The 23,904-nt window shown below is 43.1% G+C and overlaps 1 protein-coding gene across 4 annotated transcripts in view; it reads left to right on the plus strand.

The window, feature by feature from the left end:
• KLF1 (KLF transcription factor 1) overlaps window positions 1–23,904 on the plus strand; it is a 205,042-nt gene that overhangs the window by 22,487 nt on the left and 158,651 nt on the right. The window contains exon 3 of one of the 4 annotated variants that reach the window (XM_085600636.1): window positions 2,946–4,100. The exons of the other annotated variants lie outside the window; for them this stretch is intronic. Coding sequence (XP_085456762.1) covers window positions 2,946–3,121 — 176 coding nt within the window. The 3' untranslated portion in view covers window positions 3,122–4,100. Of the gene's footprint in view, window positions 1–2,945; window positions 4,101–23,904 lie in introns of those variants that run through there. 4 annotated transcript variants of the gene reach the window in all.

Raw genomic sequence — 23,904 nt, forward strand, 5'->3', positions numbered from 1 at the left:
GTCAATCAGTGCTCGAGTATCGGTGGCGAAGAGGGATGTTTGTTTCTGATGTCGGCAGTGGCATCACCAGTCTCATGATGATTATTGTTCATTAGGTCTTGGTGTAGATCACAGCAAGAACCTCTTGGGGAGATAGGGTACCCCTTCACAATAAGATAGCTTCTGGCTTTGCTCCCTTTTGGCAGTCCGCTTCTTCTGGGTATGTCTCCTGACCAGGATATGCTGGATTTCTCCTGGGTGGTCTCCCTTCCAGCAGCCCAGACACTCACCTCCCTCTCCTCAGACAAACTTCTAGGCCGGGCCTCGGTTCCTCCAGCAGAGCATGCAGACTTGAGGTGATGCCCCTCACCTCTGAGGGACTAGATGTCATGTGAACACTTGCTCTTATTACACAGCAGTCCATCGAGCACTCACTGCCTTGGTCACAAATGACTTAACTAGAACAAAGAGGGGTGGCCTGGATCCCACCTTAACACTTATTTTCTAGCCCAGGGTTGTTGAACCCCTGCCTGAAGTCTCAGAACCTGTTTGGGTTGGTTCTCTTCCATATGTCTCTTTCTGGCAGATTTCCAGACAACAGCTTTTGTGCAAGGTGATGTCCATCAAAGCAGTTAGCAATGATGCTGGCTCCGGGCAAGAGTATCCAAGACAAGGGCACAATCAAGTCTGAAGTCTCTGCTCCTGGCTGTCATCAGCCCTCCTGGTGCAGTAATTAATGACAGACTAAAGGGCAGGGATTGCCTAGAAAGTCCTTATCTTGAACAACGGACCTGCAGTCAGTCACACTTTCTTCACTATGATCTACAAATGGCAGTGCTCAGGAAGAACTATTTAACAGTATTTTGCTAGCTGGATCTTTATTGAATCTCTAAGGGTAGGCTTGACTCCATCCTCCTTCACTTCAGTGTCTGGATCTCCACCCTCCAGCTACAGGAATGTAGGCCATATACTTCCACTGTCTGGGGGAAGCTGTCCTCCTCCCCCCCCCCCCCCTTCATATTGTGCCGTGCTAATCTGGGAGCTATCCAAAATGGACCCCAGTAGTCCGACTGTAACCACACAGTCCTACTGCCACACATGCTGCACACCAATGGCACCTAAACACACATTACAAGCACATGGAATGTGTTGGATTTGGCCCTTTCTGTAGGGTCATCCCCACACATTTTGACTTTACCCCTCTGAACCCGTTTTTGTTGGGTTTTAAGACTCTGCACGCTTTACCACTGCTAACCAGTGTTAAAGGACTTGTGTTCTTTCCTTGAAACATGGTAAAATTGGCTTACATGCAATTTGGTACATTTAATTTACTTGTAAATCCCTAGTAAAATGGTAATACATGTACCCAGGGCCTGTAAATTAAATGCTACTAGTGAGCCTACAGCACTGTTTGTGCCACCTACTTAGCTAGCCTTTTGTAAACATGTCTCAGGTCTGCCATTGCAGTCTGTGTGTACAGTTTTAAACTACCATTTTGATCTGGCAAGATAAACCCTTTGTCAGGCCTAAACATTCCCTTTTAATACATACAAGTCACCACTAGGGTAGGCTCTAAAGTGCCCATAGTCAAAACAAGGAACGCGGTATACTGTAGGAAAAATGCTATAACATTTATACAACCATGAAATAATTTCCACAGGGTTTTCAAATTCAATCAATTATCTATTTCATTTACAGTTAATTAGATAAGTCTGCCTGTGCATCTGATAACATTCCAATATATTTGGGATCTCTGGTACAAAAAAATCAAATAACACAATTTACACGTACAAAGGCAAACCATCAACAGTGGCGTAGCAAGGTCAGGTGGTACCCAATGCGGGAAGTTTCTTTTCACCCCCAGCTTGACAAAATGGCAAAAATATGTTTTTAAAACACATATTGTTGCCATTTTGTCACCCCCCTCAGTGATGATACCTGGGGCGGCCCACACCCACCCCCCCTTCCTACGCCACTGACCATCAACACTCCTACATTAGGGCAAATACCCCTAAAATTACGGGAAAGTTAATTGTCCATTTATGTATGTCTCCTTGCTTCCTTATTATTGTAAGCAAGCCAGGGTTGCATATTCAGTCCAGCTTGCATCCCACTAGGAGGTAGTCCTCCAATCAAAGTGAGTCCTGGGGCAACTACCCCTTATACTACTTCTTGTGACCGTGTTATTCAAGGCTCGTTTTATTTTGTAAAACTCCTCCAAAACTAAAGTTGATGCATTTCGACCTTAATAATTAAAGGCCACCTCATGACTAGGAAGACTGGAGAACCTATATTTTACCAGTACTGAGAGTGACCAATTAAAACGGCAGCACCACTATTCAACCTGAAATGCGGGCAGGAATCCACATCAAATGTTTGCTATCCTTAGCCTGCTTAAATGTAAAAAATGGTTCTTCTGTATGATTAAAAACTGTGCAACTCTGCTTTGCTTCTTCTTACAACTAGCAACTTGATACTCTTATTTCTATCAATTGAACTTTCACTTATCCTCTTATGCTACCAAGTCAGAAAAAGGGGAATATATTTTTACCTGGAAATATTAACTACCATGTGCTAAACCTTTTTATACTCCCTGCTAAATTCCTTAAGAGAGAAATTGTTCAACAGGTTATTATATTCTTTTTGTAGCCAGGCCTCAAATACGCAAGATTATATGAATGGCAGATAGTGCGCTATTTATGTGCTAAATATTACGAACAATACTCCTTTGTAATTGCATTTTAAGGGTCCATCTTCATCCACATCCTCCACGGACTGGAATTACTCCCATTCTATATGCCATCATGGAAAATTACAAAATTCTACTTTTTGGGTTTCTTTTCAGCAAGGGACATCTTAATATACTACCTTTAAACTACCCCACAGGATCCAGCTCTTGCAGTAATAGGTCATGCATCTCTGTTCCACCCAGCTGTGACTATATTTTGTTTTTCTGCCTTGTCTAGGAGAGAAGCCATACCCTTGCCATTGGGAAGGATGCGGATGGAGGTTTGCCCGCTCTGATGAACTTACTCGCCACTTTCGCAAGCATACGGGCTACCGTCCATTCATCTGCCATCAGTGCTACCGCACCTTCTCGCGATCGGACCACTTGGCGCTTCACATGAAGAGACACTTCTAGCAGAGCTGGGGTGCCAAGGTGCCAGGCCTTCCCAACACACATATTGATTAAGCTGTTAGATGCACTCCAAATTTCACAACTAGGAAACTCTAAGCGAGGATCTCAACTGGAGCCTACTTGTTTTAGTTTTCTTTTTTAGAAGGTCTTGAACTGGGGTTACAGAAATGTAGTGTCATCTGTTGAGTGCACCCTCTGAGCCGGCTGAAGTTTTGGATGTCTGTACCTGTTAAGTGGTTGTTTAGTGGGAACCGCACAGCATGGGTCTGAACATGGATTATATTGATGTTCTAGGTAATGTGGGTCTATTGATTAAGACCCTGTCACTATGTTACTTACAGCGACCCCTCTCGCAGTTGATGTCCTGGTAATGCCTGTGTACACATTGTTGGTTGCCCCTGTCCTTATGTTACCTGAAAAACCTCCTCTCTTGCAGCTGATGCCCATAGTAATGTCACTTGATAGTCGTACCTGAGTTACCTGTACATTTCTTTTCGGCAGCTGCTTTTTCGTTGGTCTAGAAGTCTTTGCCAAAGAAGGCACTTCCAGAATGCTCGTGATCTTCTTCTGGATTGTTGGAGGGTTTTTTTGTGCTGCTTAAATATTTATTTTCAAGTTCAGAATAACTATATGTTCGAAACTGGGGAATTGTGGGTAGAAACGATTGCCCACAAGTCTGAACTTTCTTGACTTTAATTTTTGATTACAGCAAAAAACAACGTGGACATGCTGGTTCGATCAGCTGTGCTGGTCTTTTGTCCTGGTGGGTCTTTGCCGGATGCATTATCTATGATGGATCTGGGACAGAAGTGAGAGCCACTTTTTTGTATTTTTATGTAAATTGGATGAATAAGGTAGGGTGGCTTTCTGCTGGTTGATGTCCTGGAGAGATATCGTTGACTCTTACTTTGAGCCTACTAACAGTTTAAAAAATGTAAAATGCAGAAGCCTCTCTGATTAAAATTGCGCGGTTTGCAAAATGGCCTCATCTCTGGTGTTTACTGAGAAGCAAAAACAGTAGTACAGTCCAAAGTCTGGCCAAGCCCTAGTCACTGAAGGCCGACGACCTTTAATTCTTGCATTACCCTTAAAGGTTTCCTTTTTTGTCTCTTTAAATGTTACTAACTTTTGATCGAAAGCACGTTTGGCGCAATCATAATCTGCAGCTTTACAAAGTACATTTTTCCAACAATGGTTCCTGACAGAAAAGGCACGTGTTCGCTCATTTCCATTTTCCAGGCCGCTCTTAATTTTAAGTGTTAACAGTTACAAAAACAGTGCTACATTAGTTTCGCTGTTGCAGTGTGCAGTCAAACACCCCCACTCGTGTGCTTTGAGGCTCCCCAGTTGTTTCCCTTTGCCCTGGCCTGGTCATTGACCTGTAAGGCAGCGAGCTGCAAACCCATGTCACCTATTTCGCAAGCTTCTAAATCTTGTTCAAAGACCGGGTGTTGCTCGTCGTTCATGAAGGTTGTTACTATAGTTGTCTGCTGTTGGTTTTCTCTTTATGCCACATCTTTCTTCTGTATCCAAAGCAGGCCCTTTTGTCAAATTGCATTTCTCGACAGCTTTTTTCCACCTACTATGCAGAGGTCCCTCAGGTGATCGCCACTGTTTTGCTATGTCCTGTCGTCCATTACCCTCAAATGTTAGAATTCTTACTCCCTGTTAAGCAAAATCTTCGAACCTTTGTAGTAACTTCAAACGGATTTTACTCACAACGATCTTGGAGTGAAACAGGCAGTATTAAAGGACTTTAACAAAGTGCAAGTTTGAATCATGGGTTGTGTAGAGATGTTTGCTCTGTTTTGCCTATGTTTTAATTGTGTTTGACTCTGTATAGCAAATTGTTTTAGGGGTGCTTGGAGAAGATTTTAAAAGTGCATTATAGCATTCCAAGTGAGTAGATTTGTCCATACCTGCAATGTTGAGCAAGAACTGAAAAGTGTATTGGTCCAGTATGTAACCATGGAGACTGATCAGCAACACCCTGCCCCCTCTTAATACAGCTTCGGGCTAAGTGGTGGGGCTGGTGCAGAGTCACTTGAACAGGCCCCCCCCCCCCCCCCACCTTGTAAAGACACTTACGTTTTTGGAAAGAGGAACCAGGGTTAGCCATCTTTATTTGGTTTCCTTCGGCTTCTATGAGGTCTGAGCAACCCAGAAAGCAAAGCTGGTAAGAGCAGGTGGGTTTTTTTGCTGTGCCATTTTAATTTGTATCTGTTGTCTGTGTGTGTGACTGATCAGGAGGGCTTCCTTTCGAAATCTATACTAAAGTGACAAAAAAGCAGACAAAGAAAAAACATAGTTTGTGTGTAGAAGCTGCTTAATCCGTTTTGCCTGTGTTGAATTGTGTATCTGACTCGTTGGCATAGCTAGGCCTTTTGCTGTATGTGGCGGTCCCAGCCTTTGCCACCCCGCGGCAGCCCTAAAAGCAGGGGCAGGGGGTGCTGGTGAATGAATCCTGCGTCTGCTGCCCCATTGCGGCCTGCATGTAAGAGCTGAGGGAGAGGCTGTGGCCCCCAAAACTCATGCCACCCCCCCTTCCTGCCATGCCACTGATCTGACCGTGCGTAGATCACATTTTAGGGGTGTTTAGAGAAGAATTTTAGAGTGTGTGTTAGCATTTCAAGTTAGTAGTTTTGGCCTTACCTGCCGAGCTGACCCGGAGCAGAAAAGTTCATTGGGCCAGTCTGTAACCTAGCAGACTATTAGCTGAGCAGCTGCTTACCTGCCCCTTTTTCACTCCGGTTCCGAAAGCTAGGGTTTAGGGGTTGGACTCCTATGAATATCTAGGGCAGTGTGCCCATTGACCCGGGTCACCTACCTAACCACAGGGTTAATCAAACAGACCCTTTATGGTGTTCAGACCGGGTATCCAGGTAAAGGTTGTCAGGTTAAGGTTGCTGCCTGTTGGGGCCTGAAAAAAGGGCAAAAGGGTCTGCCACAAAACTAAACCTATCAGCCACAGTGATGTTTTTTTATCTAACAACCAAGAGAAATAACTGCTCCCATGTTATACAGCCAAATCAATGTCCCTCTATATCGGCTTTCCAGGAAATGACAACCTCTGAATTTGAAGACCTACTAATAACTAGAAGTACAGACAGCTACCCATCTGAACATCCTCTTACCTGAATAACGGAAGCTATCTCAAGGATCTGTCCTCACCCCTATCTATTGACACATACATGAAACCAAACGAAAGCTTTTTGAACTCTTTTTCAAACAACTATCCAGACAACACACAGAACTCTCAAACTGAGAAACCATAAGGGCATAGGAACATCAAAATGTAACACCTGCCTCATTGCCATCAAACAATGGATGATGTGACGTAACATCAAGCTATATGCTTAAAAAACTAAAATACTGACTGGTGAAGAATGGAAACATTCTAATTATCTTTTTGACCAGATGATATGGGATCCCTGCCAAAAATAGCTGAAGATAGGTGAATTCTTGGGACTCTTCCTTCACTTTACACGTCCTATGAACACCCAAGTTGAAGGTAAGTCCCAACTCTGGAAGCATCTTTCCACATTTTGATTTTCTTAGAAAGTACAAGGAACATCCGACTCTCCAAACTAGATTACACTAACGGACTATACCACAACATTCCACTCTCAACTGTCAAAAGGCTACTAAGAAACCAAAACTCAACAGCAAGACTACATCTAAATGTAAATATATGAACCCACATCTCTCCAGTTCTGTTGGCTCAACACTGGTTCCCAACTTCAAGAAGATCCTTTCAAACTACCATGAATCACAAACACAGCTATAAATGGCAAAGGACAGGGAAAATAATAAAATGCTCCTGACTCAGGAACTTGCGCTCCAACCTGGCACCGCGCTTCTCAAATCCTATTTATATTAGGAAAACTATTGGTGGCACTATTTTCTCCCCTAAAGCCGCAAAACTAAGGGATTCTGTCCGAGCCAATAAGAATCACTTAGAGCTCAGAAGGATGGTTAAAGCCTAGTTAGTCCCAATATGACCCCAAACAAAATCTACATGAGCTCAATTCTGGCTACAGACAGATACCACCCAGGATTCTCTATGATTAAGAAAGAGCTAAATCAACAAAATCCTCTTAAACAACCCCTACAAGCACACCACCCATCCATCTGTCTCAAACAAATACATATCTGAAAGGTCATTGCACATCTCCGAGATTGTCCACTCCCCAAAATCTTACTAAGCAAATCTAAAGAATGTGCTATCTGGACATGCATCATAACCAGAAACATAGGTATTATGTGGAAGGAGAGGACCAAATTATGCAGCAGGGTTTACTGAATTGTGCCAAGTAAGGTCAAACTTTGCGGCATAATTCGGCACAATTTGTGATAGATTGCATAATTATTTTGTGATTTTTACACATTAATAAAATCTAGGCAAATATTTCCCTTCATTGGTAGCAGTCTAGCACCCAAATACAGCAATAAGTATAAGAGATCCCTACTTCATCTTTGCGACAGGCCTTACTCTGTGCAGCAAAGTTCCTGATTTGTTTTGTAACTTTTGATCCATTTGAATTAGAAACAACATTTTTGACTATAATCTGCAGATTATGCAGTAGATGATGGATTATGTGGCAAATGCGCAAAGTCCATATTTAACAGAAAAAAATGTTTTGGCCGAGAAATCACATTATTCCAGTGGCCCTGACCATAACTTGTGCCTCACAATATTGTGCAAAGTCAACAATGTAAATAACTTTCAATATCTATGTAAAAACAGATGTATTGTATGAACACCAGCAACAGCCAAACAGAGCAACCAAAGATGCAACCACTAATATCACCTGCCCATAGGTAATCGATTTTCAACTTTTCTTTCTAATCAGATTGCATCCTTTCACAATATCATTACAGCACCATACACTTAAAACCTGGCATGAAATACTGCTACTTATTTGAAACAAGGAATTATTCTCTCCCCTTCCTTTCTATGGGATTAATATTCTTTTTTAAATCCACACTGTGCCTGCCTTTATCTCTACTGTATTTCAGTAAACTAACCATACCTCTGTTTACAAATCATAAACTCTCATTCCGAGTCATCATTCCAATAATATCTGACCTTTCCTAGCATATTTTCTCCCTTTCGCATAAATCACAAATTCTCTGTGGAACCTCTCCTTGCAATCTAGCCATATCTAACTTCCCCTACCCACTTATCCCATATTTCCACTTGCATGAACTCGTCTAATAATCACATCTAACTCCTGTGAACATAAGGCACTACTAGAAATTTGAGGAAATGCTTCTAAAAGTTTCTTCAGAGCACAAGATTAACCCATCACAGAATTGATTTGAGATGATAGGGATTTCTCATATAAGACAAGTTGAGAGTTGTCTCGAAAGCTGATTAAAAAAAAAAAAGTATCTGCAAAATGTCAAGCTCACTTCTTACATGTACTATAGCTTTTGAGAGCTCCCTGCTATAGGCTTTAGCCTGTGTTGAAAATGTATTTCATTGTATTAGTTTCTGAGGTGGTCATGATGCTTCTAATGTTGCTTTTCAACTTGTCTGTGGCCTGATGTATTAGGGCCATGTATCAGTCCCCAGATAATCGCTCCATGGTGTCTCATTGGAAGGTGGTGCTCGCTTTAGGATTTCCTTCTGAGCTTTGAAGTGTTTTTTTGTGTTGCCTCTGCTCTCGTCCCATTGAAAATCAGCACACCTTGTGCAAGCTAAAAAGCTCCAGCGAAGCTTTGCAATGTACTCTTCATCCTTTACGATTGCTTCAAGGGAGGTGCTGACCTGCCAGGTATCCAAGTAAAATCAGTTGTGGTTTAGGCCGTCACTCAACAATCAAGAAGACCAACATATCTCATCCACAGTGCTATACGCTCTGTGAATCCTAGTGGTCCTGATAACCAGTCTCACCCGCTGCATGAGGCACATGTTATCATACTGTCATTGCAGGTTCCATGTTATTACCTGTCTGATTTAGTAAGCGGGAGTAGGGGTGGGTTGGCTTTAAGTTTTTGTTGTTAAAAATCCATTCCGTTGGGTTAATTGGAACAGGAAATTAATGCCCTCCCTGTCTCACATACATGTTGACATTAGCATCACAAGAGCAGAAAAAGATCTGAAGGGAGGGGAAAGCTGTGAAAAAATTGAGCAGTACAATTGCAAGGCTGAATGAAAAGGATGATTGAACAGAGGAGGATTGGGGGCGGAAAGACGCGTCACAGAACATCCACTCTGGAAACATTGTAAAGGGACTTCTTATTAATAACCTGGAGAACATATACAACTGGAGCTCACCACACACAGAGGCACCATTCACAGTAAGACAGCCCGCAGAATCTTTTCTTCAGGAAATGGACAGACAGACTTTCTCTGGCAACACTTGATGGGTGACTCGGATCCTTCTCTGTCCAGCAGGCCTCCTCATTAACATTTTCATGAACTTTAAAATTTACTTGAACCCCTCAGAACTGTGCAAATTAAACAAGTGCTTCAAGTTCCTAAATTATTGATAAATATGTACTATATTTAAAAATGACTGCTAACAGCAATATCTTATTCCTTGGTTAAACAGACCCCTTATTTCATATTCATTTTTGGCATCATGAATGCAGGAGGTGGTATTTTTTAATGCGGACCTTATTGATACGTAGTAGTAAGGGCCTCTGTGTTGTAAGTGGAATTGGTGGCTTTGCAACAGGGACGGCTTTAGTGTTGGTGGCGCCCGGTGTGACAATGTTTGTTGGCGCCCCGGACCGCCTTCTCCACGGATTCCCTCACTGCCACCATTTAACAGTGCCTCTCAAGTTTTCATAACCACGCTATCTCACTCACATTTCTGCATGCAGCTCTTTGATGATAGGTAATATCTCAATGTTCTATTTTAGGATTTTAACTTATAAACTGCAAGTGACACAGGATCTCTCTGTCAAAAGCAGTAAAACACTAACCAAGTGGTTCCCAAAAATTTTCGGCCCGTGGCTCCCTTGACCCATTGGCCATTGCTTGTGGCTCCCCACTGTTACTTTTTTTGGAGGGTGGGGTGGATGTAAGCCCGGCTTCAGGAGTACTCGCATTTTTCTCCTTGAAAATAATTAGGATGAAGCTGATGACGGTACTATAATCATATACGCTGGGTGTTTCGTGTTACTAAGGCGGAGACTCTAACTAAATATTCCTAGTTGCACTTCTTTGCTCATGCCTTTTTTAGAGTACCCTCTCAAACCTCTTTATCCCACTTTCAGTGCTAGATAGCACCCCTATGCATGTAGGCCTCAATGCCATAGTGTTTCTGCACTTGAAGAATATTTGCATGCAATTACATTTCTACCCAGGTCATACGTGCCAACACACCGATTTCAGCAGGGTGACTCACAATTTTCGAAACCACATACAGCTTTATTTTTGCTGTCTCCTCCCTAAAATTGCCTCCTAATCAATGCAAGTAAAATAAATTCCTAAGATATATATTTTTTAAACTTCCCTCTTTCTTGCTTCCAAATGTTGGCATTATGCTGTATATGGTGTTTTACTTTCGTGTGCTCAAGAAGAGAGCAGGCCTGCCTGTAAATGTGTGTACTGAAAGAAAAAATGTGTACTGGAAGTACCTATGATTCAAGTACAAATGTCAATACTTAATAATACTTAGTGACTGATTATGATGCCGGTCACAAAGGCTCTGAACGGGATTCGAATTCTCTGAATCCGATTCGGAACCTATGTTTCTGACCGAATCGGATACATTTCTGACCGATTACGATGCAGGGAAACCGTTCGGGCTGTCCGATTCCGTTCCGATCGGCATTCCGACAGCCCGAGTCATTCGGAGCTGAATCATACAGCTCAATGGACACAGTTTCCGACCAAGCTATTATGATGGCTGATTCTGACAGCCGTTCCGAATTGGTTTGTCTGACAAGAAGCTGCTGGCGGAATCTGACTTTGGAGGCCTGTAGCAGGCCCCACTGCACCTGTAGGCCTCCGTTGGGGCCCGTGGGGGTACTCATGGGTGCCTCCTTTGCAACCATGCAATGTGGGGCAGACACCATGAAGTTCCTGCCACAGGGTGAAAGGTTTTCCCCAACTAGCCCTTTTTTCAATGGGAGCTTGTGTTCTCATTCGGAACACAGGCTCCCATTGAAGTCAATGCGAGTCCAACCGAACGATGTTGGGAAGCAACGTAATCGGTCGGTCGGACTCGCAGAACCAGATTCGGTCGGAAACCATTTCCGAAACCGATTTGGTCGGAAGATTTTCCGACCGACATTGTAATCGGACCCATTGTGTGTTTAATAGGCAGGACAATTGTCCTTTCCTGATAACTTGCGTTGATGTAAAATGCATTTGGGAAAAAATGAAACTATCAACGAGTCTAACAAAATAAATAAGATATCGTCCACTTACTTTGGAAGTGTTAGAACGTGGGGGTCTAGTGAAATATGGAAGTTATCTCCCTCGACATGCCATCAGTTAAGCACTACGTTTACAGCTTTAGGCATGTCACTTACAAATAATCGACATCATGTGTTTAAGTCTAATTAGTTTAACTGAAGCCAACAGACCCTTCAAAATTAAATGCACTGAAGTGGTTGGTGCGCGGCTCCCCTGGCTAGGTTTGACGGCTCCCCAGGGAGCCACAGCACACAGTTTGGGAACCACTGCACTAACCTATTTGCATTATATGCACTTAGTGATCTGCATGGTACACGTGCTTTGCAGCAGGCACATTAACCCTACTTTTTGATGAGTCAAACGTTTCACTAGACAAATCTCATCTCTCTCCAGCAGGTCCATTAATCACCAGTTATTTTGACATTTTTATTGTTGCCAGTAAATTGCTGGAGGCGAGTAGCACTGCAGCAGATGCTATTAAATCCATAATATATTTTTAAAAACAGTCCCCGAAGTCCACGCCCAATGTGGTGGCACCAGTTGCACTGCCCTAGAGCATGCCCTGCTTTTGCGATTGGCTGAGAAATCATCGGTGGTCTGGAAACATTTCTGGTCTACATTTTTTGACAAAAGCTTGGCTGAGTGGTGATGCACTACCCCCTATTAATGGAACTGTTTCTGCTGGGTATTTGATTACCTAGAACAAAATGTTTACCAAAGAATACTGTAAGTGGACTAGTCTTAGTCTGCAAAAAACTCTACTGATGAATGGTTAGAGAATTTTGAAGCTGGTGAATGTGAATCACTATTCATCCAATACTCCTAATCCAAAGCCTTCACTGGCATCTTCCTCCTACTCTACAGACACTTCGCACAATTTGGAATTACTGGGTGACTTGAACTCGTCATTACGGGTTTGCATGACAAAGATTCCCATTCTTCTGTGCAATCCCAGGTTCCAATCAGAATACCCGCCTTATGTGCACCCCCAGATATATTGGGCCCTTGCCCAGGGGACTGGGGACTTATTAGGTGAGGATTCAGGTCCCTTGGTTGTCCAGCCCCTGGGCATCCGCAAATGCACTTGATGCAATACTGCCTCTCCAAATCCACTCATAATAACTGACTGCAATCCTATCACAGTCACCAACCATCACCTAATCTCACTCCAGTTCATAAAAACCATCTGCAATGAACACAAGTCATTCCTCAAACTCCTGTATAAAAGCCTGTCGGGACTACATTTACAACCTTTTCCAATGAGAGAAGGGGTTGGAAAGGGGTTGTTTGAGGGTATTCATTATGCAAGTTTCTGGGTGTTCACAAACTGGTAAGGCATTCCAGCACTGTAATTACCACTTCTCACCTGCTTCCAAGGCCTGCAAGCAGATTTTTTTCACTCAAAAAACTACATGTGAGCAAATCCTTTTATGAATGCAAAACCAATGTTTGCATGTGTAAGCCACACTCACGTGTAAATTGCTTTTGAGAAGTGGGCCCATAACATTTTCACTCTAGCAAGATTTTACATGGTTTATCTAGTTGTAAAATGTAAATCAGTCAGGGGCAGCTCCTCCGTTGGAGCGGAGGAGCGTTGCCCCACTTAACTCCCCCTTCAAAGCCCAGAAATTTTCAAACCAGGCATTGGCATAGTGTTGGAAAACGAGGCAGCATCTGTGAGGTCTGCACAAATAACATGACTACATTTGTCCTTCACTGGGAACCAAACACCCAATTGTAGCGCCTGACTCTCAGAGGGTAGCGTTGCAGAGCAGTCTGAGGCTTACTCAAGGGAGGTGGTGTGGGCTAGTAATCACCATTTGCAGGTGCACAAAAATAACACTCAATAGTTGATTGTCCAGTCTGTACTTTGCTTTATAAAAGTAAGAGTACATTTATTAAACACACACACCACTCAATACTATGCACCAATTTACAAATATACATAAGCTGTTGGAATTACTTTGTGACATTGCATAACATCTCCACCCCTCCCGCAGGGGGGGGTGGGGTCTAGTGCCACCACTCCCATGTATGCACATCAACTTGCCCCCAATGCAGTTAGTTGAACATAACCTGGAGCGAAGGCCCTGCGCACTGGCACCATCCCAGTGGCGACCCACCCAGTTACCTCAACAAGCCTTAAAAAGGGGTAAACCTGCCTTGGTGACACATGACCCTGACTGAGCATCCCCTACTGACCATAAAGTATGCACCTCTATATCTTAAGGGCTAGCAGTCTGGGGTCTTCACCTAAGTGCAGCAGCAAGAATCCATGTTTACGCACACTTTAGAATGACAGTACTCATCACCTCGGTTGATCATTTGAATGCATTGCAATTACAGCCTCTAAGGGCATCACAGATGAAATCACAGGATTGCGCATATACAGCCAGACACCCTAGCAGGACTGTCTGGCAACATAGCCCCACTTGGCTTAAGACATCTCCTTACACATTTTTCGCCAGACTCTCCTTCTGGGCCTCTCTTCTCCCTGCGCAGAGGCCCCTGCTTCTGGGCACCAGTCCTGGGCTCTTCTTCTGGTGCTGATAGGGTCCTGGGGGCAGTCAGGGGGTCTCTCCTTCCAACTGCCCATTGCACCAGGCTCCAGCACCTTCACCCTCAGCAGACCACACCCCAGAGAGCTTCTCTTCCTGTGCAAGCACTTTTTAAAAGTTGAGTAGGGGGCTGGCAGGAAGTCCCTGTTGGTCCTATCATACAGCGACACATCACTTTCCTGCCCCTGCTCCCTCCTTGTCCTGCCTCTGGGTTTGTTAAAAATTGCATCGTCCAGTGTTTCTGCCACATGTCTCGGAAGCACCTTTTCTCCCCCCCCCCCCCCCACGCTGCCTTCCCTCCATGGTGCAGCCTGGTGCCTGGCACCTAGTGATGGATGAGTCTGTAGCCCCTCCCAACTTCTCTTCGTGGAGAGGAGGCCCTCGCTTGTGGAAGAAAGTTTATCAATCCATCCAGCTGAGGTCAGCCCTCAGCCTGGGTCTGGTCATGGCTGGCTCAGAGAAATATGACAGTTCTGGATGACCCAAAAGCAGTACAAATATGACTTTGGACTCTGCAGAATACTTATTTTCACATTCGCTACATTGGACTTAAGTGCGTGTCTGGAATATGTAGGCCTAACGGAAGCTAATCTAGCCATGGGCCCCACATTCCCATAGGGGAATAATGAAGTAAAACGCAGTAAAACACACTGACTTTCCCTGGCATGTTTCTTTCCGGGGTATAAAGCCTATTCCACGTCACCACCCAATACTGCATAAGTCCTGCCACACCATTCACTTTGTAGCTGCTCCTGGACTGCGCACGCTAGGAATCTCCCCTGCGCAGCCCGTACACGTGTGTACACATGTGTCTGCATGTAACCAGCCCGGTGTCCCTTACTCCAGCTGCTGCGCAGTGGCCTGGTCAGGCCAGGGGAACACCAGTAAAATCCCCATGCAGTCTCTTACATCCTGAGTTCACTGTGGGTGAGTCCCAGCTTATGAGGCTCCCCCACAGTAAAAGCTCAACAATTAGGTGCTCAAAAAGTGAAAAATCCGGGCGGCCCATAGTGTCAGAACCACCTTCTAACACATAGCCAATAGGTCTCGCCTTTGAGACCTTATAAGTGTTTAGCCATGCAACAGTTGATGCTGTTGTACCAATGATATTGTGCTGCATAGCTAAATACTTATAAGGTCCCAAAGGCGAGACCTATTGGCTATGCCAATGCTTGTTTACTTCAAGCAACGTTGTGCAGTAGCCCACGCTGCTGTGCAACATGTTAAAAAAAAAAAAAAACATTGACAAAGCCAATAGATCTTGCATAGACCAAACCTATTGGCTTTGCCAATGCTTATTTATAGGTTTAGGTTGTGGTCCACCGGCTCAGGCAAGTCCTCCACCTAAGTGCCACTTAAGTGCCTTAAAAGATCTCTTAAGGAAAGAGATCCTCTTTAGCAGCACTCATGATTCTGCGGAGGCCACAACATTTTGAAAAGCCCTTACCAGGAACTGGTTGAGGGACTGTCTGGTGCCACCCCATTGTGGGATGATCTTCCATTTGATTTGCTGTCACAAAATGTGACTTAATGGGGGATCAGAGTGAGTGAGTGAGTGAGAGAGAATGAATGAATGAATGTGCGTGCGTGTGGATGTGTCCACATTTGTGTATTCTGTGTGTCACAGGTTCAAAACTTGTTGAGTCAACTCAACCACTCATTCTTTCAAACTGGATAAAATGTGGATCTGTTCTGATTTATTAATAATATTTGTGTATAGAAATTGCTCCGCATAAAGGCCTTTTAGAAAAAAGTAACATTCTAATCCTAAATTACTAACACTGTTGTAGCACCTACGGAACAACTGCAAATGTTGGCAATATCAAATATTGGGTGTGAGGATCCGATGCACCTAAACAATGGCTGTGTTTTACTGCCCATTCAGGAAGTAGGGTCCACACTTCCCTTGCTTGTGTTAGTGCATATGGCGCCCTTGCTACTCCACAGATCCTGTTTGTTGACATTTTGATTGTACCAATAATAATGATGTGTTTTAGCAGAATCAGAATGTATCACTGGAATAAGTAAAAACATTACATTGGCAGATCTTTGGCGTACAAGAAAAGCACTGTCTTATATAAAATAAAATTAAAAAAATGGCCGACAACCGCATTTCAATATGGTCTCAAAGGAAATGAAAACAACATAACTGCAATGGTATAATAACATGATATGAACATTAAATGTTCCATCCATGTAGTCATTCAATTTAATATAAAGCTTCTAATGTCGCTCGCACTCCTTATTAATCCTTATAATTAAACTAGCTTTAAAACTCTTCGGGTGCTCTGGGATCCTATCTCCTGATCAAAGAGACGTCCATGTATATAGAGAGTTGATCCTTCACCCCTGGAAAGTATATCCCATATAGCACTCCACTTGACTTTCGTTTCCTTCAATACACGTAGTCAGAATTGAATATTTTTCAGCATAGTTATTTAATCATGCGGTGTACAATTTCATAAACAAATTCATTGTAACAAAGTCTTCTGTATTCACACTTGATAGCTGAACCCATAGGTGGTTCGTGGTGCTGGGGTCACAGGGTTATTAGTCCCCAATGCATTTCGGGGCGTGCCCTTCTTCAGGGGGTTCTCCCTGTAAACAGAAATGCGATCTCTTACTAGCGTCCGAGCTAGAATGCGCAAACTAAAAAGTAAAACGGGTTTGTAGTGTGTTACACATGCAGTAAAAGGACTGGCGCGTATACGTGTTGTTCTCACATCAGATTCGCTAGGAAAGTGAAATACGTGAGGTAACTAAATGTGCAGTTACTTTGTCAAAAACGTAAAACATCGTTCAGTTGTTAGAACCGAAATAAAATTAAATAAAAATACATCCGCGGTTTGTGCTGCCTTTCCTAATTATATTTGCGTGCTCAGATGACCAGAATTAACATGCGAGAAACCTAAAAGTAAAACTACGGTGCCAAATGATAAAACATCCTTACGTAATTGGTGTGCAATTCTCAAAGTTCTCCCCAACGCGTATTGTTGTGGTGAAATGAAAGCAGAATTTTCGTCCGTAGAGAAAAAAAAATACACCCAAGTGTATAGTGCAATAATCGTTCGCGGTAGTGATCATACTACATTTCGACTACAATTAGCGATTACAATAGTCTAAGCGGTCTGACCTGATTACACCCGCCGAACGGCAAACTTTCTCCCGCGTACCATGTTCAAACTTCGGAAGTGACGAATATCTAACCCGGAAGTGCATGAAATAGCGTTCGTGTACCCACATCATAAACATAGAAGATAGACCCTGAAATTAAGTGCTATGTTACTGCCTACGAAGTCAATGTAAATAAAGAATTGTCACCGATGGATAACACAATATATTAATGCAAATTACTGATGCAAAAAACCTGTAAATGAAGTCTCGTTTGTTATAAAAAATGCGTAAAGTGTTATAAGCAAGATGGTAAACATAATCCTTATTAACAGAAGCTACATTTCACTACATATCATCTGGTATGCATGCTAGCAGAGAAATATGAGGTAGGGTAACTGCAAGAACCATGTACTTAATTAAAGATAGCAATTAAATTCCACACGGTCATTCAGACCTTTTGGATGTAATGAATCCAATTTATAAATCCAAAATAGTTCTCTTTGTAGAAGGAATTTTCTGTTGTCTCGCCCTTCTTGAGCTTGGACTTGTTCCAAAATTAGAAACCGGAGCTGACTGATATTGTGTTTGAGTTTATTGAAATGTACTGCAACGGCCGATTTGGGGTTATTTAGTCTTATATTGCTCTTGTGTTCTGTCATGCGAGTCTTCATTTTTCGTTCAGTTTTTCCCACATAGGTGAGTCCACAAGGACACTTTAAAAGGTACACCACGAAATTTGTATCACAGGTCGCTGTAACATATAAATTGATCGGAATATCCTGTGTCGGATTTCTCAAGGTGGTGCCTTTTATGATATTGTTGCAATTCCCGCAATTCAAACATGGGATAGTGCCCTTGTATTCATCTTTTGAAGTTTTCTTTTTTCGCTTTAACATTTGTTGTAGGTTTGTGGTGAGTTGGTATGCAAATATTGGGCTTTGATCAAAGATGCCATTAAAGTCTGTTTCAGCTTGTAACATTGGCCAATATTTTTTGATATGTTTGATTTTTTGACTTTTCGTTGAATACTTTCCACAAATACATTTCGTTCTTGTTGTACGTCTGGGTTCTTGCCTTTCAACAGTTCATGTCTGATTATTTTAGATGCTCTTTCACTAGCTTGATGTAAAATAGCGTCTGGATATGCTCGTTGTCTGAATTTCGTCATCACTTTGTCTATATTTTCCTGATACAGTTCTTCAGTAGACGATATTCTCCTGATTCTAAGTAGTTGTGAGTATAGTAAATGTTGTTTCAAACTCATTTGGTGGAAACTTGAAAAGTGAAGCAGATTGTTTCTATCAGTGCTTTTGGTGTAGATTGAGGTAACCAGCTTATCTACAGGGCACGACTGATTTTCTGATGAAGCTAGAGAACAGCACCGTAGTTTTACTTTTAGGTTTCTCGCATGTTAATTCTGGTCATCTGACCACGCAAACGTAATTAGGAAAGGCAGCACAAACCGCCGGTGTATTTTATTTAATTTTATTTTGGTGCTAACAACTGAACGATGTTTTACGTTTTTGACAAAGTAACTGCATATTTAGTTACCTCACGTATTTCACTTTCCTAGCGAAACTGATGTGAGAACAACACGTATACACGCCAGTCCTTTTACTGCATGTGTAACACACTACAGGCCTGTTTTACTTTTTAGTTTGCACATTCTAGCTCTGACGTTAGTAAGAGATCGCATTTCTGTTAACAGGGAGAACCCCCTGAAGAAGGGCACGCCCCGAAATGCATTGGGGACTAATAACCCTGTGACCCCAGCACCACGAACCACCTATGGGTTCAGCTATCAAGTGTGAATACAGAAGACTTTGTTACAATGAATTTGTTTATGAAATTGTACACCGCATGATTAAATAACTACGCTTGAATATTCAAATCTGACTACGTGTATTGAAGGAAACGAAAGTCATTCAATTTAAAACATATCAATGCGGCCAACTGTTTAACGCCACCCTCTGTGTGTTATTACCGCCTTTCTTTTTCGGCTATTATATTTGTGCATTTAAACTTGGTTCACATCTATGCCGGGTAAATTACAGACGCGTGGCGTCTAATTAAAAAAATATTTAGGAAACTCCCAAGTTCGCCGGCAAGCCATCGCCTGCTCCGTAATTACACCGCACTGTCTGATTATTTTTTCATGGAACATTAAGCGGAGTCAGGTGCCTGCCCCTTCCTGCCGACGCCTATCCGTTAACCGACAGACCCCCACGGACCTTGACAACATTAATGACGCCATTCATTATGTATTACTCTCGCGGAATGACTAGCATAATATTGGCCTGGAGATAGGAAAGGGCAGAAGGAATAAGTCAAATTAAATTTCCAGTGCAAACTCCCGATTTTGTAAATGAAATTCTATACTGTTAGCATTTTAAATGTGACACAAATGGCAGCGAATACAATTTGAAAGCAAAATAGTAAAGAACATGGCTCAGGGTGCATTGTGCGGCATCAAAAACATGTTAAACACAAGCGCGCGCCTCGTGCTTAAAGTTAAACACTAAGTGCGAGCAAAAAGTGAGTGGCCAGGAAAGAAGCTCGCGCTTGGGAGAGCAGTCTGTTAATTTTCAAAGCACATACTTGTGGCGCGCCACTGCGCACTCCCGCAAGGCGTATGCCGCCACAAGCAAGAGTATGTGTTTTGAAAAAGAGCTGCACGACGGCTAAAGGTCTCCTATGCAGTGCATGTGCACTGCATAGGCGAGACCAAAAAATGGTAATTTACTACGATTTTATTTGTTATCCCCCGTCCTGAACAGAGAGCGTCGGGATGAGGGCGAGGCCACTGCTGTGTGACAGCAGCAGGGAGGAAGGTGGGCCGGCGCACTTTGAAACCTCTAACCCAGCTGTTTTAAGACAATTGGGTTAAAGTAAGTGCAGGCCTCCAGGGAACTGTGGAATGCCGAGTAAGGCCGCTCCCACCAGTCCTGGCGCTGATCTCACAGCATGAGAGCAGCACCAGGATTGGTTAAGGGAGTTCCAGCATCCAGTTCCTGTGGGTGTCTGAGAAAGAAGAGCTCCGGAGCCGAAGACGTTGTACGGTAAGATTTTTTAATTTTATTTTGCGCGCGTCATCCGCACACCCTCCTGTCCCCCCCACCCCCGGTAGATTCCAGCCGCCACTGAAATCAGTCATTGATCTACATTGTAGTGCTTGGTATATGCTCACAATTATGTCAAACCAGGGAACTGATACACAGTGAGAAGAACTGGTATACCCAAGAATAAATGAGGCCAAGTGGAGAAGGTCAAACACTAGACCATAAAATATAAACCAGGATTATTTACATTAACATTTTGGGAGATCGGCTGAATGCTTAAAAGTAAATTGGCCAAATAATTTCGCAAATCGACTTTTAAAAAACTAAAGTAAGATAGAGCAATGGTACAGTTAGAACAATGATATATCCTGAACTTTTCTGTAATCAGATCTTTTACATAACAAAAGCGTTGGCATAATCAAAGTTCTACTGTGATGAAAAAGCTGCCCATAACACATGGCAGTCATAAGCAAAACTTGCCAATATTCGAATAGTTAACAGAAATAGAGCACTGGTATGTTCAGCATGATCAGAAATGTTGTCTAATGCTAGAAACTCAACCCTGACATAACATGAACCCTGGCATAATCAGATAGGATATTACTAAAACTCTGAAATATGAATGCTGGCCTAATTTGTCACTTCATTTTGGCATCAAATGCGACCAGTGGATTTATGAAGGATTCTGTCCCTTGGACAAGTAGTTTAAAATATTTCTCACCCCTGCAACTATACTCTGATGAAGTGAGGACTTTTGGGGTAATCAAGGACTCTAAACTATCTCTTAGCCCATCAAGTGGCTAAATGGAACTTCCACATCATGCAATGTTTTTGAATCATTTTCCCATGCCAAGGTTTCCAACAAAAGGTTCGAGCCTTGATCGCCTTCTTACTTTCCCACATTTATTGCGCACATAGACATTCATTCATTTTAGAATATCCTACCAGACATATTCTCAATCTACTAAGGCGGGCCTACTTTACATCTTGCCATTTTCTCCCCTACTCTGGCTTTGAGTGGCTAGATGGTTCTTTTTAAAGCACATTGTATAGACCACTAAGCAACCCATAGGACTGGACCACTCTAACCTACTCTGTCTAGAGAGCCAAATTCAGGAGAATTCGATGCTAGCCACAATAGATTACTAAGAATCACTTTCAGTTTGGAAAGCAGTAACGACTAGCCTCTTCCATCGCCATAAACACAGACAATTTACATTTATCATTGAACACTGGTAGGTTGGTATGCTTGACTGCAACTTGTCTCATGCTTGCTTCAACACTTCATGCGTATGTATGCTGTATCATGTTCGGAGCATGTTTTCAAACCTCTCTCACCTCAACTAACTTTTTTCATAGGACAGTCTATATTCAACACAATTCCAACCACACACCTCCGAATGGGCACCCAGGAACTGATGAAAATCTGAGTGCTTAGTGACAACCTCTAGGGTATAAAGTCTCTATACAAATGCTACAATTAAAGTGTCCTGCTTCTAGCATGAAATTTAGCTGCAGTGACACAGTAATGTGGAATCCAATGGTTTCATCGGTGTTGTAGGAAGGAGTAGGCAGAACTCGTGGAGTTTCACGTTGCAGAATTTTGCGGAGTTGCATAAAAACTCCAAGATTATATGGAGTTCTGTCAGTGGGTGGAAAATATGCAGCTTGTGCTGCAATTTAGAGGCGGTTTCACGAGCAGTGCTGAAAAATCTTCGTGAACAGCACCATGCATACAAGAGCTCAAGGACATTGAAGTTCATTTTGTTGCTGCTCGAGTAGAAAATTCACTTAAGTGGCAACAAATCTACTAAAAACGGCAGCTCTCTAACCGCAACCATCTGCATTAGAAAATCGTACTAGGGGATGCCAAACTTTACTTGCCAGTTCGCATTTTCTGGAGTCTTGTGGGAGAAAAGTTCCGCCACCGGGTGATTGGCAGAATTTAGCCAGAACTTCGGCCGAAGTAACTCGTTGAAAACTTGCAGGGCGTGACCAAAATTCCCCAAGCGCCACGGGCAGAATGAAAGATTGCGCCCACCTCTAGTTGTAAGTTAAAGATGTGCATGCATGTTCTCACATATACACTCTCGAATTCTGCTTACAGTGCAGCATGTTATTGATATCTGAAAGCAAGTCAAAAGTCCTTCTGCCCTCTTTGGTGCTGCTCGCAATCAAGTCTTTTATTTTTCAGTGTGAAAATTACCTCAGTATTCAGTCAAATTAAAATAATACATTGAAAGTCCTCTCAGAGCCCCAGATCGAAGACTTCTTTAGGGATATACCACCCCGACCACTGACAGCTGCTGTGCGCGAAGACCTAGACAGCCGCATCACACTAGAGGAGTTAACTTCAGCGGTTATGGGGTTAGCTTCTGGCAGATCACCAGGACCAAACGGATTCCCTACTGAATTCTTCAAAATGCATATAACGACTCTGGGCCTGCAGTACCTTGCAACGCTAAAGGAGGCCCTGGTGGCCAAATGTCTGCCTCCAGCCTGGAGACATGCTGAGTTAGTGGTCTTTCCGAAACCGGGTCGCCCACTCGAATTATGCGCATCCTATAGGCCCATATCTTTATTAAATATTGAAGCCAAGATACTCGCTAAGATATTGGTGAATAGGCTGATTCCACACTTCCCAGCCTTGATCCATCCAGACCAGGCCGGTTTCAAGCCACAACATACGACGTGACATAATATACGGAGAGCTTATAATGCAATAGCCGTTGTTGATAGATTTGACAGGCCAGCAGCCTTACTACTAGTGGATATGGACAAGGCATTCGATTCAGTTAGCTGGACCTACATGTTCATGTTATTGTGACATTTAAACATGGGGCCTAGATCTATAGCATTAACCAGACTATTTTATACAGCCCTTATGGCCTCAATCCGGGTTTCAGGGGCGACATCAGCACGATTCAGCAGGGAACCCGACAGGGGTTCCCCCTCTCCCCATTGCTCTTTGCTCTGGCCATTGAGCCCCTGGCAATTTGGGTGAGAAAGGATGCACTCTACCGGGGCTTTGAATGGACCCCTGAAATCTCCGATCGTATTGCATTATATGCGGACGACATCCTGTTTTTTATGATGGATCCACATCAATCTGGCCCTAGAATACTACAGATCATGCGTGTCTTCGGGGAAACTTCGGTCTTGTATATGAATGTCTCTAAATCATTGCTGTGGCCGCTCAGAGGATCGATGGGGAGCACTCAGTGGTCCAATGAACTTGCAATGGTTGCATGAGGCTTCATGTACCTGAGAGTTTATATAACAGATGATCAAACCATATCCTGGGAACGTAATCTTGTAGCAACAACCGAAAAGATGAAGACCGAGATTAACAAGCATTTGCAATGCAAAAGGTCTCGCATTTACGTGGGTTTAAGCTATTGGCATTGTAAATGACAATGCGTTTTATTTATATTCTAAAGACCAAAACATAAATAAAAGGCATTGTCATTTACAATCCCAATAGCTCAAACTCGTGTAAATGCTAGACCTATTGTATATTGCGAATGGTGGGCATCACAAACACTGGGAGGGGGGGGAGAAGGCACGGACAATGAGAAGGGAGGGTGGGGGGGGCGCTAAAAAAGGCACAATGAGAGGGAGGGTGGGGGTAAAGAAGGCACGGACAACTAGAGGGAGGATGGGCAGGGTTTGGGACAA

The sequence above is a fragment of the Triturus cristatus genome, chromosome 4_2 (genome assembly GCF_964204655.1).
Source record: "Triturus cristatus chromosome 4_2, aTriCri1.1, whole genome shotgun sequence".
Taxonomy (NCBI): domain Eukaryota; kingdom Metazoa; phylum Chordata; class Amphibia; order Caudata; family Salamandridae; genus Triturus; species Triturus cristatus.